The 18,487-nt window shown below is 40.8% G+C and overlaps 1 protein-coding gene across 1 annotated transcript in view; it reads left to right on the top strand.

Moving 5' to 3' along the window:
- The window catches only part of LOC137290292 (low-density lipoprotein receptor-related protein 4-like), a 43,235-nt gene extending 34,510 nt beyond the window's left edge, over positions 1-8,725 (top strand). Inside the window, exons 39-47 of the mRNA XM_067821098.1 lie at positions 67-207; positions 419-595; positions 1,496-1,679; positions 2,531-2,761; positions 4,585-4,703; positions 5,434-5,576; positions 6,388-6,526; positions 7,217-7,363; positions 7,556-8,725. Of these exons, the coding sequence (XP_067677199.1) occupies positions 67-207; positions 419-595; positions 1,496-1,679; positions 2,531-2,761; positions 4,585-4,703; positions 5,434-5,576; positions 6,388-6,526; positions 7,217-7,363; positions 7,556-7,563 (1,289 nt within the window). The 3' untranslated portion in view covers positions 7,564-8,725. The remainder of the gene's footprint in view (positions 1-66; positions 208-418; positions 596-1,495; positions 1,680-2,530; positions 2,762-4,584; positions 4,704-5,433; positions 5,577-6,387; positions 6,527-7,216; positions 7,364-7,555) is intronic.
- Positions 8,726-18,487: the final 9,762 nt, after the last annotated feature.

The raw sequence follows: 18,487 nt of genomic DNA, 5'->3' as shown, positions 1-18,487 counted from the left end.
TAGTTAAAGACCTTACATGGGATATTATTTTACCTATGTGATACACATTATATCTTGTATCCACAGCTAGATATCGATGCACTGACGCCTTCAGCAACGGCTGTCAAATTTGCCTCCCAACACCACCCGGAAGCGAACAAAACTTCCGGTGCGCATGCCCAGACGGTCTGTATCTGCAAACAGACGGGAAGTCTTGCGGCGCTACAGGTGGTTATTTTCTTTTTCGCAAACATATGTCTACCATTTGAAAGGAAACTCAGTAATGCACATGGTCAAGGCTGATCGTAAATCTGTTGTGCGAAGGTGAACTTAAAGTAACTCTATATAACACCAGGTGTCTAAGTTTTAATGAAACATGCGCATGCAGTTTCTTTTCATTGTTCTGAGTAACAGGATATATTATCAAGTGCTTTTATAGATCCATCCTGGCCCCAGTGTCTGCAAGGCTACCGCCTCGTCAACGGCACGTGCCATGACGTCAACGAGTGCGAGGAGCAACCGCACGCGTGCAATCATATATGTACCAATACCAACGGAAGTTTCCAGTGCGCATGCCGTGTCGGTTTCGATCTGGAAAATGGAACGTGTGTGCTGAGTGAGTGTAACCATCTCGTGCAATGTTGATCTTATTAACTTATTTTTTTATCAATATCCAGGATAACATATCAGTTTATCAAGAAGACACAGTTATCGTAAAACGCCTCAAGAACATACGTATTTATATAATTAAAAGTGCACTCCATAGTCCATTACAGTCCATCAACTTGAAATACAACAAGGCAGATGATATGTGCATGGAGGTCAAAGACTAATGACTGAAATTAGGAATGCTGAGATAAAAAAAACAACAACATCAATTTGGTATCTTGTTCGATGGTTTGTTTATTGTTTTATGCCGCACTCAGCAACATTCCAGCAGTGTGGCAGCGGTCTGTAAATAATCGAGTAAGGACCAGACAATCCAGTCGGCAACAACATGAGCATCGATTTGTGCAATTGGGATACGATGACGTCAGCGAGCATAACCACCGTACCCCATTAGTCACCCTTTTATGATGAGTATGAAGACGACGTCCATCCTCGACCTTCACGAATTTGTGCCATTGCTGACTGGTACTTTAATCTTGATTCACTGATGTCATGAAGGTCGCTTTGGTTTTGCTTTGATGTCGACTAGATTATCTGTTTCAGGCAAAGATTCATTTCTTATACATATCGAGGAATGATGGTTACCTAATTCTTGTATCACAGATGTCTACAATTTCACGAGTGAGTGTGTTTTAGTTTTACGCCGCTTTTAGCAATATTCCAGCAATATCATGGCGGGGAACACCTGAAATGTACTTCACACAATGTATCCCATGTGGGAAATCGAACACATTTTTTCGGCGTGACGAGCGAACGCTTCACCCACTAGGCTACCCGATCACCCCTTACAATTTCCTGAACATCGCCTTGTTTTCGCTTTAGGTATCGACTAGATTATGTGTTTCAGGCAGAGATGCATTTCTTATACTTATTGATCATGTCCGCTTCCGGCGATTCAACCTGACAACGTACGACTCAACATTAATGAGAGTGGCCAACCGTTTCGTCGTTCACAGACCAATCGCCTTGGACTTTGACGTGCACAATGCGGTCATCTATTGGTCAGATGTGGCCCGACAGATTATTAGCATGTGAGAGGCTTTTGTTTGTTTAGTCTGCTGAGCTTGTCAGTAACTCAGCCGCCATGTAACGACTGTAATTTATGACAGGTCCTGCTTAAATGTCTTCAGTTCACTAAACTGTTTATGGGGACCATGTGTGTAAAAGATGCCTTACACGAGTTGATCCAGAGAGGTGTTAGCATGCGTGTGCGCGTGTGCACGTGTGCACGTGTGTGCGTTCGTGGGTGCGTGTTTTGGGACAGCAAGGATTGTCCTCTATGTCGTCAAACACTGTACACGTTATCATCCCTCGGCCAAGACGTATTTATGTATCATGGGCATTCCAGCATCCCTCACGATATATAGGACCGCCTACGCGGTGTAGTAATAAGAGCGTCGACCCGGCGACTTGAAGGTCGCAGGTTCGATCCCCGGTCTCATCTTACCAAGTGACGTTAAAATATGGTACTTGCTGGTCCCTGCCGGGAGCTGGGCATTAACGACTGGTCAGCTCGAATTAAGCATAATGTGTCTAAGTGGGATATTCATACTAAACTGCGGCATGGTATCTAGCACTGTAACACCAACTGAAATCTGGGCAAGCACAAGTAGTCACGTATAGACATGCATGCGCGTCGCCATATGAGCGAGATAGCCTTAAGTGCGCTGTTAAGCCCTATTTCACCACACCTCGCCTCACCTCACCTCACCTCACCTCACCTTAGAATGTGTGAGTCCATCTGTGTCGTAGTAGCATGTATGTAATTATAAAATAAATGTTGTCAAAAGGTAGGACAATACGCGCCTATGTATAATTATATAACATCTTGATGATAAGGATTATTAAAAAAGTTGATTTCCAAATCCAATTCCATTTCAAGGGCAACAGTGGATGGCCTTAAGATGACAAATCCCCGTGTTGTCGTGGATGAAGACGCCTCCACCGTCTACGGACTAGCCTACGACTGGGTTCATAAGAACCTGTATTGGGTTGACGCCTTACCAGATAGCGAGGCAGTTCGGGTCAGGTCACTTCGCCGAATGACCACTAAAACCATTGTGGACAGGGAGCTTGGGAAACCCAGAGCCATCACAGTGTATCCAAGCAAGGGGTAAGTCAGGTTGATGTCCGAGAATACTACCCAAATTAAACTGCGCCATGGTACCTCAGCGGGCTAGCACGATTTGGTGGTACAGCGAATAACGAGATCAGCTTGTCAGGCTCACTGACTTGGTTGACACATGTCATTGGTTCTCAATCGCATAGATCGATGCTCATTTTGTTGATCACTGGATTGTCAGGTACAAACTCGATTATTTACAGACTGCCGCCATATGGCTGGAATATTGCTGAGTGCGGCGTAAAATTAAACTCGTTTCCTCAATGATAAACGGCTCACTGGGATAGCTTAATGGTTAAGGTGGAAAGCCGAATCTTTCCTCCACACAGGTACAATGTTTGAAGCCCATTTCTGGTGTCCTCCATCGTGGTATTGTTGGAATTTAATACTAAAAGCGGTCAAAAATCCCAAGTCACTCACTGCTACCATGAAATCGCACGTACCCTTCGCTATATAAATGCCGTAATCTTGAAGCAGATTTCACCTGGACCACCGACGTTTGATTATTTCGGTTAACTCCCACTGCGTCACAGGTTGTCTATGTGCCACGGAAACGGCCGCCTGTTAATTATTGCGAGATGCAGTGACGTATTGGTCTCTGCCTGTTCCGTTCTCACTTGCACTGGCAAGGCACGTCTCTCTCGTAGTCGACTTGGTCGCTTTTAAGGATGAAGATTTTATGGATATCAACTTCTTTATATGAGAACACAACGTTTCGGAGTTGGCGAAGGAGTAAGCATTAACTCCGAAACGTTGTGTTCTCATATAAAGAAGTTGATATCCATAAAATCTTCATCCTCACCTGATGAAGGAGTAAGCATTAACTCCGAAACGTTGTGTTCTCATATAAAAAAGTTGATATCCATAAAATCTTCATCCTTATGCACTTCACTTCTAAATGCCCTTCAAAGACTTGGTCGCTTTTATTAGACATTTCAGTCCATACATATCATCTCAGTCATCTCCGGTTATATCGACCATCACAGAGAGCTATAGCCATTATAATACTGCTGTACGGTACAACGTTGGGTACAACGTGTGAAGACCATCGATATCTCCAGGGTATGCGTTCCGATAAGTCTCTACTATACCCTGGATGCATTTATTACCTACACTGGCTGGCCGCATTGCCAATCAGGTACCTACGCTTGGAAGTTGGGCAGCTCACTTTCGTCTTTTAAATTATCAAACCTATTAAACTTGGCAACACAAATGATGCAGAGGCTCTCTGAAAGAGGTAGGAGTTCTTGCAAATATATATCTCGCTGGAACATCGCTAAAACGGCATAAAACATCACTCACTCTCTCACTTTTGTCCTGAGCCACTCGCCTGAGTCACTATGAAATGCATGTTGCTGCTGAGGCCAACAATCTTGAGGGAACGGACTAGGGTAGTAATAGTTTTCTCTCGATTCCAGATTTGTGTACGGATTATTTCTGGTATTTTCCAATGTAATTATTGTGGACTATTGCTAAAGGTCAGTGTTTGCCCTTAACCCTGAAAAGCTGCATCCCTTAAAGACTCGAGCCATGATTACTTGTTGGTCCTAATCAGAATGTGTAGACCCTATAGTTTTTCTACAAACTAATAATTCGCAACAAACAAGGTCATAAGGGCTTGCAGAAAGCAAAAACGGTTTCCGAGTGATGTTCAGTTTGCTTCGGACCTAATTAAGGATCGACGATAATTTCGAAAACTGTTAAAGGCGACATAAACCATATTCACTTGAACTCGTCGTTAAACCCAGTGTCACTATCACCATCACACAAACAGATGGGCGCATGCTGTATGTGTGTTTCCTGTGTTTAACCAGCTGGGTGTTCTGGACTAACTGGGCGTTGTCGGCTACCATAGAGCGGTGCGGTATGGATGGCACGAACAGGAAAGTCCTCATCAACGATGCTATTAAATGGCCTAACGGTATAACGCTCGGTAAGTCAATCCCTTTTTTTCTTTTAACACATAAAAAAATCAAAGGTGAAAACAATTGGGCACGTGTTCTTTGTTTATCAGAAATGTCTAAGCGCAAAGGCTGTCCGCTCTGAACAGAATTTCGAAACTGGTGGCAAGTAAAGAAGATTCAATAGCCGTTCATTATTAAATGATGCAGTGCCTTAAGTAACGTGTGTGTTCAGTGAAGGTCTGGCGTTTGGCAAGTTAAAATTATGTTTTTTTTAAAAAAAAAATCACAAAAAAGTGCACTTTACAATTTGAGTTATAGTGCTTCAGTGACCATTTGCTGTAAAGTGTTAGGTTGCAGACATTATACTGCTGACATTTTGACGAAACAATTATAATGATTATCAAAATGTTAGAAGTCCCGACACTGTTGCCGAAATACTTCAACCTTGAGGCTTAAAACACATCTAAGACACTCGTATCAAATACATCACCATCGAGTAACAGTTTCTAGTTTCTGGGACGGTGGTACAGCCTAGTGGTTACAGCGTTTCTCGTCACGCCGTAGACCCGGGTTCGATTCCCTACATGGGTACAATGTGTAAAGCTCATTTCCGGTGTTCCTCGCGGTGATATTGCTGGAATGTTGCTAAAAAGCGACGTAAAACTAAACTCAGTTTCATTTAAGTAAACAGTGTAACACGGCATAAAATTTAGTTTAGTCAGTTCTGCCTCAGTTCATGTTCCTGTCTGATTCTGGTAGATTACGATACGGAACGGCTGTACTGGACTGACGCCGGGCTTGAGATGTTGTCCAGCAGCGACATCGACGGTAGCAACCGGCGCATCCTCCTTCACAACATCGGCGTTCCCAGAGAACACCTGTTTTCGGTTTCACTGTACGGGGTGAGTGCACATCCATAGCTGTAACATTCAACAAATGACATTTTTATCCTGAATTAAAACATCACAAGCCAACTTGAAGTCTTTTTACTTTTCCAACTATAGAATCGTGATATAGTTCGCTCATTGATGTGCAGGGTTTAGTCTCATTCAGAGTCGACTGACAATTATGTTAATTTTGTGGACCAAACATTTATTATATTCTACTTGATAGAACAATAGATAAATCGCTCGATAAAAACGTGAAGAAATGCAGAAAATTCATTAAAAGCGACAAAACGATTTTCGTAATCGTAAGAAACATGCTGTCATCCCTCAAGTCAGGATCCCTAATACGAGTGTACTATACCATGAGTACCTTTTTACGAGTGCCAGTTCAAATGGTGATAACACGAGCGAATCAAAATAGAACAAATGGAAGTCAAACGTTGTTTGGTGGTGGTGGTGGCGTAGTATTCTAATAGTAAGCATAGTAAAAAAGAAATTATTGATGATCCCTGTGTTGGTACCTTGCCAGTGCATTGTAAATACCCTGGTGCCATTTTTGCACAATGTAATTTTGTCTTGGGGCGATATGGAACTATTTAAATGTATTAACCATCCAATCAAATCACTCTCATGTGCAAGAGAAATGTGCTGCTCTGTTAAAGATACATGTAGGGGCGCGAAAGATGAGTTATGGATACATTTCGGAAACTACTATTGTTGCTAAATTTATATACTTACTATATGAAATATATACAGTTCTACGGATAATACTTGGTAAAATGTTTGAGGACGTTGTGTATTTGTATTGTAACGATTGTCACTGCAGGACTGGGTGTATTGGACGGACTGGATTAACCGGGCACTGAAGAGGGCAAATAAACACACTGGACAGAATATCACGTCATATCGCGTTAACACCTCACCAATGGACGTCAAAATATTCCACTCCTCGCGCCAGAAACCAGGTAATCAGTGATTTATACAACGCATCATCTAGTGCTGCACATAGATGATATACTGGTATTAAGCGTATCAAAGGTATCAAGTGAAGTATAATTTGGAAATGAACGGTTGATGAAGCTCCAAATTCTTCAAATCAAATTCAAATAATTGGTATTTTATAAATATTGGGGCACGGAATGCCCAGTTGTCTTCAGGACGGCAGTTGACTGTGCAAAGTCTCGGGCCTTGCACACGCCTGGAACCACTGATCCGCTGATCATCCCATGATAATATTCATAATTTTATCGGCGTCCTTCTTGTGTGTTTCACAAAACTGATGAACGTTTGAATCCTCCATCAATCGGGCCCGGATCCTGGTTATACTTGATGTTCAACAAAGCGTGCTTGTCATATGAGGCGATTAACGGGATCGCCTGATCAGGCTCGCTGACTTTGTTCACGCACGTCATGGTATCCCAGTTGCGTAGATCGATGCTCATGCTGTTGATCACTACGTTATGTGGTATTTTCAGACCGCCGCCATGTGACTGGGATGTTGCTGAGTGCGGCGATAAACAACCAACCAACCGTCACCCTAGGTTTTCATACCATCTATTTTAATATCTACGCAGACACGCCATGATTTAAATCAATGGAATACTTTAGTGGCTAAATCGCATACGTAAGGCTCACAACGCAATTAATCTTTCCAGATATCGATATTTGCGGAAACAACAATGGCGGTTGTTCCCATCTGTGTCTCCCAACTCCTGTCATGACGTCAGAATCACGTGGTTTCCGTTGTGAATGTCCGGATGATATGTTATTGAACAGAAATGACAAATCATGTGTTCGAATAGGTAAGTACGTTTGACAGACCCTTTACGGTATCAAGGCATGCAAGTCCCACTAAAGTGTTTTCCACCACAGAAACTGATATTCCATTACCACACGCTTCAGGTGATCGTTGCAAATTGATTCGTCTTCGTTTGATAAATATGTTCATTAGTGTTATTCACAAAATTATACAAAGAACATTTTCTTATTTTCAGATTCATAACGTAGTATTGCAACAGACGTTCGTCACATTGGAGGAAAGTTCCATGCAATGCTAGTAGTGGGCATGAAATATTTCTTGCAAAGTCAACGCCAGAAGTTCGTTCAGTTCCAAGTCTCTGTACCTTAATATGACATATACCACTGAAATAAGTTAATGGTATGAAGAACCCTTCATAATACTGCAGTAAAACCGCTGTGATAGAATCGGGCTGGTCATTTACCGTGTTTGAGTAGTATAAAGTAACCGTGTTTAACCTGCCCCTGCTGCTGTCGACAAATTAGCTGCATGGTCCAAGATGGGACATGTCTGAAAGGTGTTCAGTGTCTGCTGTTTTCCAAAGTACAGACCTACCTAGCATCCTCAATGATTCCTGAAGTGGGTACTATGTGCGATGCCCATTTCTGGTGTCAAGCGCCGTAAAACAATACTCACGCACTCAGGTTGGTGGTAAGCCGGCATTTTCGATTTCATGTATCATAACGGTTACCTCGGTTTTAGATTACTTGTGTATGGCTGGATTTCGATGAAATGTAGGGTGACGTGGTCGACTTCACTATATTCTCGATGTCCAGAGTTAGGAAAGTTTCCATTTTATTTTGAAGGAATCGTTAGCAAAGGCATATCCAGAATTTTACATATGTGTTTAATGTGGTTAACGAGATATTTGTCACCGCAACACATTTGGGATGAATATTTCTTTAAACATTGCAAAAAGTAAAAAAAACATCTGTCATTTTTGTACCTCATGGACGATGGCATCCGCTCAGATATTATGATATAAAATATGTTCAGTATAGCTTTGATGACTTCACGTCATAATCACCATTCAAAGATTTGGATTGTTTGATTTATATTTAGACGAGGACACCCCCATTTTAACCTTTCAAAAACATCTTGTCTAGACATTCAAATTGGCACTGTTTAGAATATACCGAGAGCTGACACTTGCATGAATGCGTGATGCTGGAACATGGCAGAAACAATTTGCTTGAGCTTGTCAGATAATATGTAGTAAAATAAAACATAAAAACAGTTGTATTTTCATAAGTGTCCAGGTGAGGCTGACCACGTTTGGGACACCCCTCGTATGCTCTGCAGTCAAACACACATTGTAAATACTAATGAGTATGTAAATAGTTGTAATAAATCATGTTGTCTTTCAGTCTTATTCTATTTCTGTATCTGACACTAATACACTGGCTCCACACCTCAATGACAGTATTGATTTTAGAACTAAGTTCCTAAGGAAATGATGCCATTTTGTAAGTTCTAGTAAATACAGGTGAGATCATGAACACCAACAAAACTAAATTTTCTCAACACCCCACACCCATTAGCTCCGTATTAGCATGTTATTACAGCGTTAATTATCACGTTTCACGAGCTCCGCTGCATGGAAATACTGTACTTGTGATCTGGGCAGGATGTGAAGTTGTCGGAAGCTTCCGTAAAATATTCATAAATCCTATTTATTTCCTTGTTTACGTGTGGGTTACTGGTTATCGCCGTTTGGATCAATATATGTGACATCATGGCGGGTGTCAGCTGGATATCAGGACAGACAGAAAGCCATCACCGTTTAGACGTTTACTACTATTGACCTCACAATATGATCCGAACCAGTTGGATTCGAACTCGCAATAGCAACGTTCTGGAACCTAATACTCGCAACTTAGTCTACCCCACAGTCCCTGAACCACATTATTTTCCCTTCTGCCTCGTCTTCCCTGCAAAGCTAAAAGCCCTAAATAATGCAAGTCTAGGCTTCCTCGGGTTCCGAATCTCTGGTCTTCCTGGTGTCAGTTTAAATGGTGTTGTTTCTTACTATCAAATTATGTATATTCACTGACTAACTTCGCGACGCGAATAGATGCACCTTGCCCGACTAAGCCAATCGTGGTCCAGTTGGTGTATAAAGTACACACTGAATCCAGCGGAATATCGTGTAGCCATGTTTCACTGAAAGATGGAAATCTTCATTTTGAAGACAAACATGACAAATCTGAATGAATTCGCCCAAAGATCACGCCTGTGCATGCAGCAAGCTCAACGCTGATTCGAGAAAAGATGAAATCGAACTGTTGAGAACTGAAATATGCGCTGACTGCCATTTCTCGTCATTCCAAGAAATTAAAATAGTCAGTGTCTCCGCTGTCCACGTAATGTAAATTTAGAAAGTTTAAGAAGAATGAGACTCGATTACGTTGAGTGGGGTCGCAATCACTTTTCCACATTCCAGATGGGCATAGTAATACTACGGTGCTTCCGTTCAATAACACGTTTAGATCCGGGTTAGAACTGGCTTTCAGTTGCTTGTGGCGGGATCGGGTGGTCAAGCTCAATGATACGTCATCGTATCCATTGTTGCGTATATTGATGCTCATATTGTTGGCTATTGGATTGCCTTGTCCAGGCTCGATTATTTAGAAACCGCTGCCATACAGCTAGTGCACATTAGACAATAAACCAAACACCAATCGTTCAATAACAAGGGTTGATATTTTGGCTCATCTCGCAATAAGTGATTGCCCTCTGCAGGTGTAATTGACAATCCACAGGGATCCACCGATGTCAGTTCATTGGGATGTAACTACACACGCATGCTTCTGTATTTACGAACAGACGTCAGGGATGTTACAGTACACTTGTATTTCCTTCTTAGCAAGCGGATGGCATTCTATCAGCAGTTTCATGCTGCCGGGATGTTCCTATAATTACTGGAACGCAAAATGTGCTCATTTAAATGGGAATTGGATTGCATTTTAATCACATCGTCAATACAAGTGGGACCAGCATCCTTAGCACGTGGATTAGAGGAGATGAAACTCGCAAATATCACTTAAAGACCCTGCTTAGCGATTCAAAAACCGTCGGTAACGTTACGACCAGTCGTAAACTCTATATATTATTAAGGGCTTACATAGCGCTACGAACGTTTCGAGGATCGGGACCCTGAAATCTACATTTGTTTTTCTCTGTTTTTAACACCCCACTCGGCAGTATTCCAGAAATATGGTCTATAAATAATCGAGCCTGGACTGGACAATGCAGTGATCAACGGCATGAGCATCGATCAACGCAACTGGGATAAAATTACATGCCAATCAAGTGAACGAGCCTAGCCATCTGCTCCCGTTAGTCAGTTTTTACATTACTAATTTGTGATATTTAAACTCCTATCACGATGTGGCAGCTTCGAATTCTGCTGGAGGAAAGTGGTTGGTAAGCACAGGGACGGGCTATAACGATGCATCTAACTATCGATGGATTGCAGTTGTTGAGTCTCCGATAGAAGGTATTCGGTGGTGGAAACGGAACGTTGTCAATGCATCTATAGTATCTATGGATAGTTTAGTAATTGACATCCCTTTCTAAAGTACCAGATTCGTTCACTTTGATTTAGAGTTATCTGCCCCTGTTGCCTCTTAAACTTATCTGACTTTCAGGTTCCTTGTCAGTTATGAAAGAGATTGAAACTACATAACATCCCATATGAACTATATATTCATTTGAGAAATGACTTCAAATGGGACAATTTAAGGAGAAAAATGCATTGCAATAGTTGGTCGCAATAGGTTATCGCTATCGCAAAACAGATCTTGCAATAGACTATCGCTATCGCAATAGTTGTTTCCCTTTCAACAGACGCCCTTTGTAGCCTTAGCTATAAGGACGTCCTACTACCCCTATCTATTAGAAGCTACATGTTTTTGTCATGCTTGTTAAACGACCACATTTGTCATGTAATGGAGCATGGGAGCTTGACAAGCCAGTGTTTGCTGACATACACAGAGTTTCAGTCTTTTGTTGAAAATTCCAAGAATATTTGATCGATATTTATCAGCGTTATCTTTCGTCTGATTCTATCGCGCCGTCATTCCCACGACCTGTAAAGTCGTCACAGCGCCACGTCGGAACTGCAGGGACGTTTCCAGGAATGTAGAGGCGACTTGAATCAAAGTGATCCACACTGCCGTCTGCCGTTGCCACATGGACATTCAGACACCCTTTTCTTGATCTATGTTTTCCATCGCAGTCGGCACAGGTCGAGGACGCAATCTGCGCTGTTAGCTGAGACGTTTGTGTCCTCGACATGTGGAACCAGACGATCAAATTGACGACGCCATGTTTGTTTTCTACCCAGGAGCAGAGTCAGTTTTCAGTTTTGCGCCCCGGGTGCGTACAAACACTACGCCCTCTCAAGCCACGAACCTGTCTTAACTTTCTGCACATCGTCACAAAATAATGTTAATATGTCTCGTATTGCTATTGTTAGATATCTCAAACATGAAAAGGCAGTGGTCTTGTTTCGCCGATTTACCACTGTCCATGACACGCCTAAACGGATGGTTTATCTAATGTGCTCATCTGGTGTCGGATTCAGGATCAGAGGAAAACCTTCAAACCATGATTCCTTTGTTTAGAACCACGGTTTTAACTTCCTGAATTGTTAGCTAAACGCAGCTTGGTATTGATGAAGCTCTCTTATTTTTTCTCCCAGCAACCCATTTTATGGCGTAAGACGTGTACGAAACTTCACCACCCTTCCCCCCAAAAAAAACAACAACAAACAAACAAACAAAATAACAAAACTAAAACAACAACAACAAAAAAAGCAAAACTGAAACTGAGATAAGGTGTAAAATGATGTAACTAATGAATTACGTCTATCACGCGAACATGTTAGCATATTTTGTCGACGTAAAAACAAGTGGATATTCATTATTATTGAGACTCAAAGTAGGTCTTTTTTGCCCGTACAGTCGCCATATGTGGGAATAGTGCTCTTCACCGATGCCCATGAAGATCCGGGTCAGAATTGTCTTCAGCAACCCATACTTGTAAGGGGCGACAAACGGATCAGCCGGTCAGGCTCGCTCAGATGGCTGACACATGCCATCGTATCCCATTTGCATAGACAGATGCTCATACTGTTGATCACTGGATTGTTTGGTCCAGACTTGATTATTTACAGATCACCGCCATATAGCTGGAATGTTGCTGACTGCTGTGGTAAACAACAAACCAATACACATGTAGAATTGGGTGCAATGGACGCAGGACGGTTGTGTTTCTATGACAAAAGCCTCTTCACATATTATACATGCATGCAAGGCAAAATACAAACATAACGAGCCATTCTGGTAGTAATGTTTTAATACGTACGTTCAATGTGCATAATAAATCATAATTATACAAATTATTCACGATTCAAATATGCTGTGATGATGGAAAAGTTAACGATGAAAATGTATAGCTTATAATAAACATCATTCAAGTGACGAGAATGATATTACATACATTATCGATTTTAGATGATTTTAAGAAATCGAATATTCTTTGCGAACAGTAATCCAGCAGTACATGTGTGAGTGAAAGGGTTTACCGCAGCTTCACAGGAATATACAACCGTCAAGCAATATTACAATCATATATCCTCAACGCCAGTCTCGAATATACAACCGTCAAGCAATATTACAATCATATATCCTCAACGCCAGTCTCGAATATACAACCGTCAAACAATATTACAATCATATAGCCTCAACGTCAGTCTCGAATAAACAACCGTCAAGCAATATTACAATCATATATCCTCAACGCGAGTCTCGAATATACAACCGTCAAGCAATATTACAATCATATATCCTCAACGCCTATCTCGAATATACAACCGTCAAGCAATATTACAATCATATATCCTCAACGTCAGTCTCGAATAAACAACCGTCAAGCAATATTACAATCATATATCCTCAACGCCAGTCTCGAATATACAACCGTCAAGCAATATTACAATCATATATCCTCAACGCCAGTCTCGAATATTTCACAGTGTAAGTACAAATTCCATTAGGTGTAAGATGTAAATAAATTGAATCATTGACATTCTGTATTCGTCTTGAGTATTAGACCCGTAGAATAGGTCTTCAGTAATCCACGCTTGCCATAAAAAGGCGGCTATGCTTGTCGTTAGACGTGACTAACGGGATCGGGTGGTCAGGCTCGCTGACTTGGGTTGAACATGTCATCGGTTCCCAATTGCGCAGATCGATACTAATGTTGTTGATCACTGGATTGTTTAGTCCAGACTCCATTTACAGACCGTCGCCATACAGCTGGAATATTGCTGAAAACGGCGTAAACTAAACTCACTAACTCTCACACTCTGGAGTATTATATTGAAGAGCTGTATATGTGAGCATTGCGTGAAATAAGAGTGAGTGAATATGGTTTCACACCGCTTTTAACAATATTCCAGCAATATCACGGCGAGGGAGCATGATATACAATGTGACACTATCATGCACCTCTCACCCTTAATGTTTGGTGAAGAAGGTTTGAAAAATGTTAAAATACTCAGGTCAGAGGTCGGTGAGGACATACGTGTATGCTGTGACCTCGACAGCGAAACAGTGTTTCTGGGGCTCCGCTTGTCCCGAACCTTGTGTAAATCGATACAGTTTCAGCAAATTCAGCGTATTCGTCTTCCCCGTATTTCAGGCATACCTTACAACACTTTAAGTGTAATACACTACTTTACTCTCGATTCTTTCATTATGACAGTTACGGATAACATTCAAATAATCCATAAATATCACGAATATACTTTCAATCAGCACATGAAATCATGAAAAAGCAAGACACATGATGGATAGTATCAGTTAGTCAACGGCAGCAACGAAATGGCATTTCCCTCCCAATTGAGAGTTTCACGATGACAATAATACAATAACAAGATTCTAAAAATGCTGAAAAATATGATTCCTTTCGGAAACGGATATTGAGTAACACGGGTGGTTGTGACAATTTTTGGCATGTCTTCCTTGTGAGTAAGTGAGTGAATGAGAATGGCCACTTTTAGGAATATTCCAGCAATATCACAGTGTACCCATGTGAACCCGGATCTTGGGCGTGACGAGAGAACGCTTGAACCACAAGGCTACCCCTCCGCCACCGCGTTTTAGTGGCATTGTTCCTTTGTTCCAGTCATACAACTTACAACAGAAAGCAGCAGTAGTGATTTAGTTGCATGTAATCGAAACCACCACAACGTCGTCTTGTACCTTACATGATGCATGTTCCTCAGGGAGTTGAGATTGTTAATTGTGCCGTTTGAGACTGACATCCATGATCGAGAGGAAAACAAAGCGCCTTTCAGCAAGTGATCTGGATATAAATAAATAAAAGTAGACATACTGAGGAAAACAAATAAGGGATCACATAAAAGCACAAGTGTTCCTTGTTGTTTTTTAAATATATTCTTGCATCAAACAAGTTATTGAACTTGATTAACGGTCACTGTCACATGTAAGCAAGGCAAATGCCATTATTAATGACATTGTACATCTGTTATGACTGTGCATGTTTTTTTCGTTCGTTAAATTACCGCCCTGACCAACATTAGATGTATGGTAACGTTTCGTATACCATGTTGCTGCCTTTGCTGCCTTTAAGGAAAATACTAACGTCTAGAGTATTTACATGTACCGATCAGTTTCTTAACCAGACTGTGGATAAGTTATGTTTGTCATCATTCTAATAATTATTTTCCCTACCCATGAAGGTGAGGAAGAGGAGGAGAAACACACAGTGTGATATACATTGCCTTATATAAACTAGGATATGTTTCAAGGTCAGAGGAAGTACCAGATTGCTAGGTCATATATACACGTCTATGTCAAGGTGACATGGAGACCAACACTTGCCATGGGTTCTCCATGACGTCAAAGCATTCGCCTCCTTGTCCAAGAACAAAATGTTTTTCATCCGAAACTCCAGAAGCTAATTTTCTCTTTCATTTTTCTTCGGTTCATTATCTTCACAGCCGGCAGGGAACCTACTTCAAACAAAGCCCTCCGCATTCAGAGTGGCGTGGGTTACTCAAGGGAAGATAACTCTCCTGTAAGAGGTAACAGGATTTTGTTATACCGAACAAAACAGAGCGTTGTTAGCGAAACAATTCTGAAAACGCCGGCATGATGATGAAGAATTGGAAACGGCCATTAACCTCAGGTTATTGAAATTTTGACATGTTAGTGGTCTGTGATGTTCCTTAGGGTCTTATGACAGCCTCAGGATGATGCCGTCACACAGAGGGAGAGAACGGAAGTAATGTTCGTTGTGTTAGAATGGGACTACCACGTCTGTGCTCAGTAAAACCTCAGTAGGTTTTAGTAAGAGGGGTGTTACACTATCATTCACTCATCTAGGAATAGAAAAAAGTTTAACTTTATGAATATCGTACTATATGATCACTACTCGCTCTCATCAAGTCTGAGTTATAAATAACGTTTTAACTTTAAGTTTTTAAGTTTAGTTTTACGCCACACTCACCAATATTCCACCTATATGGTGACGGTATGAAAATAATCCAGTTTGAACCAGACTATCCTGTGATCATCAATATAATGTTGTAAGGTTTCAGATTAAAACAAGATTACTTTTCTTGGAGCTGATGGGATCAGAGGCCAGATTGCGATTCTAGATCAATAATTGTTTTTGCGACGTCACGTAAAGACATACTGGCCATTACGAGATATCCGGCATAACGTGCCTGTCCATGAATCAGAGCTTGTAAGGCATTAGATCAGTGCATGTAGGTTATATCAATATTTACTCTGATAACTACTTGTACAAGTAGACCCTACAGTGCAAACTTGATAACTTGGACATTATTTACTTGCAAATTATTTATTTGCACTGACATTTCGTATTACGGACATTTGACAGTACCATACCAAAGAAACTTGATAATCCGGACTAGTACCTTGCATTTAAGTTAATGAGATTTAACATACGTATATGACTGTTGCACGTTTAATTGACAGTGAATCATAAACACGTGTATCTGACATACTGGGAATCGTTCACGGATTTGGCGCAGAGTGACAAACCTTTAGCCCGATGCTATTCCCTGTTTTCATTTTTACCAAATGTTTCCCTATTGTTTTGCAAGTGAACAGCTCACTAGTCGCGCACGTATTACTGGTGCCACTGTTGGGGCAAAATACTATCACATTTTCAAGAACACCTGCGTTCGTTCATTTGATAGTGATTTATATATGTATTGTCAGGCTTATGCTATAGCTGGAATCTTTTCAGCACATCAGAAAAGGTTTTGTTTTTTGTGTTCTGATTATGGAAATATTTTCTCGCTTTTTCATAATCTAGTAAATCAAAGTTTGGGTTTTGCCTTGGTTTCAGGTGTATAGGAACAATGGGTTCTTTTTCTGTAGGTTAAAGAAAAACATGTAGAACATCCCGGATGTTCTGGATAAATGGCAGAAAATGACACCGTCGGAAACGCAAGAAACAACACCAAAACATTTTCTCTGCCACATCTAAGAATAAATATAAGTACATAAGCTGTATTGAAACGTTTTCAGACACTTTATTATATTGAATAAGTAGTTATTTCAGGATACGTTAACTTTACGTTTTACATAATGTGATTATTTATTCTAGGATACATTTACTTTTTACATAATATGTTTACTTACCCCATAGAACATTTAGTCATTAATGGTGTATGCACATTTTACACAATAGAATGAGCTGTGTCTGTTCTGTTATATTTATTTATCTCATGTTCTAGAAACATAATTTATGATGTGGTGTTCAAAATAAATAAGAAAGAACTATAGTTTTTTTTCTGTTTGTCCGCATGGACACGGCATCTTAAGTATCACAAAGCATTGGTATCCAGATACAAACATACTAGGAAAAGGCATACAATGAACGACCAGATACACCGTATAGAAACAACACCGTCGCCTGAATCCATACGTTCACAAACCTCGGAATGTTAATGAGAGACCCGATTGGTCTTTGTTGTTCGATATTAAATAATGTATAGGTTATTTTGACGCTACTTGTGTGAAACAGTGCTGAGTCATCTTTACGATTTCAAAGCACATAGCACGAGTTTTCTTCTCACAACCTCGCAACTGATTACAATCGATTAACTCGAGTTGACTCGGTTCATTTGAGAGTCATAACCACGTGCGTGTGTTCATGATTGGCACTGTTAGTAGGACATTATCTTCACGAAATTCGTTGAGATTACATGCATTTCGTTATATACAGGCAATATTTTCATGATGATCATCATCATTGTTACATCATTAACACAACAAACATCATCATCATCGTCATCATCATCATCATCATCATCATCATCGTCATCATCATCAAAACACCTTTAAACACAATAGCTACAAAGTTGCTGAGGCAGTACAAAATCAAATCACTTAAAACACAGTTTCTACCCTCGGCGCTGTAGTTAACAATCAGAGTGAAAACAAAGTCTCACCTCATGTGTGTCCCAAACGGAATATCTGAAACATGTATGTTGAAGGAAAAATCCATACAATGTTTTCTACTGGTTCGACATGAATATACTTTTCAAGTAAATGATGAGTTGTTTCCTGAATGAACGATCAACAGACGCTAACCTGGGCTCGTTTAAACAAGTCTAACAACCTCACATTTCGGTTTCACAGTCTCGGCCCGTCTGCATGTCTTCACCTCCAGTATCTTAAAGGGGCAGTCGTGTCTAAGACTGATATACAGTCCTCGAAATAAAGTGGAACCGAACATGGAAGCGGTTATATAATACATTTTTAAAGGAGCCATCGAGTATAATGGAAACATGAAATCTCTTAGTTGCTGGCTGATACGAGGGTGAGTTTAGGCTGCTGGAACTGAGAATGGAATGACAATGGAATGTGTTGGGGTTGTCTTTGTTACATTATTACATTATTATGCTCTCTGGTCTGAAGAACCTCTAAACGTCTCATAAAAGTCCGTGTTTCCTACTGCTCTAAGGTTTAAAAAGCCCCAAACCACAGGAAACATCAGTTTGAACAAAGAGCTGCCCCATCTCTACACACTCCATCGGGACAATTGTACAAGAATAAAA

Source organism: Haliotis asinina, chromosome 7, assembly GCF_037392515.1.
Source record: "Haliotis asinina isolate JCU_RB_2024 chromosome 7, JCU_Hal_asi_v2, whole genome shotgun sequence".
Taxonomy (NCBI): domain Eukaryota; kingdom Metazoa; phylum Mollusca; class Gastropoda; order Lepetellida; family Haliotidae; genus Haliotis; species Haliotis asinina.
The sequence above is the reverse complement of the archived record's forward strand: the minus strand, read 5'-3'. Positions and strand labels throughout refer to the sequence as shown.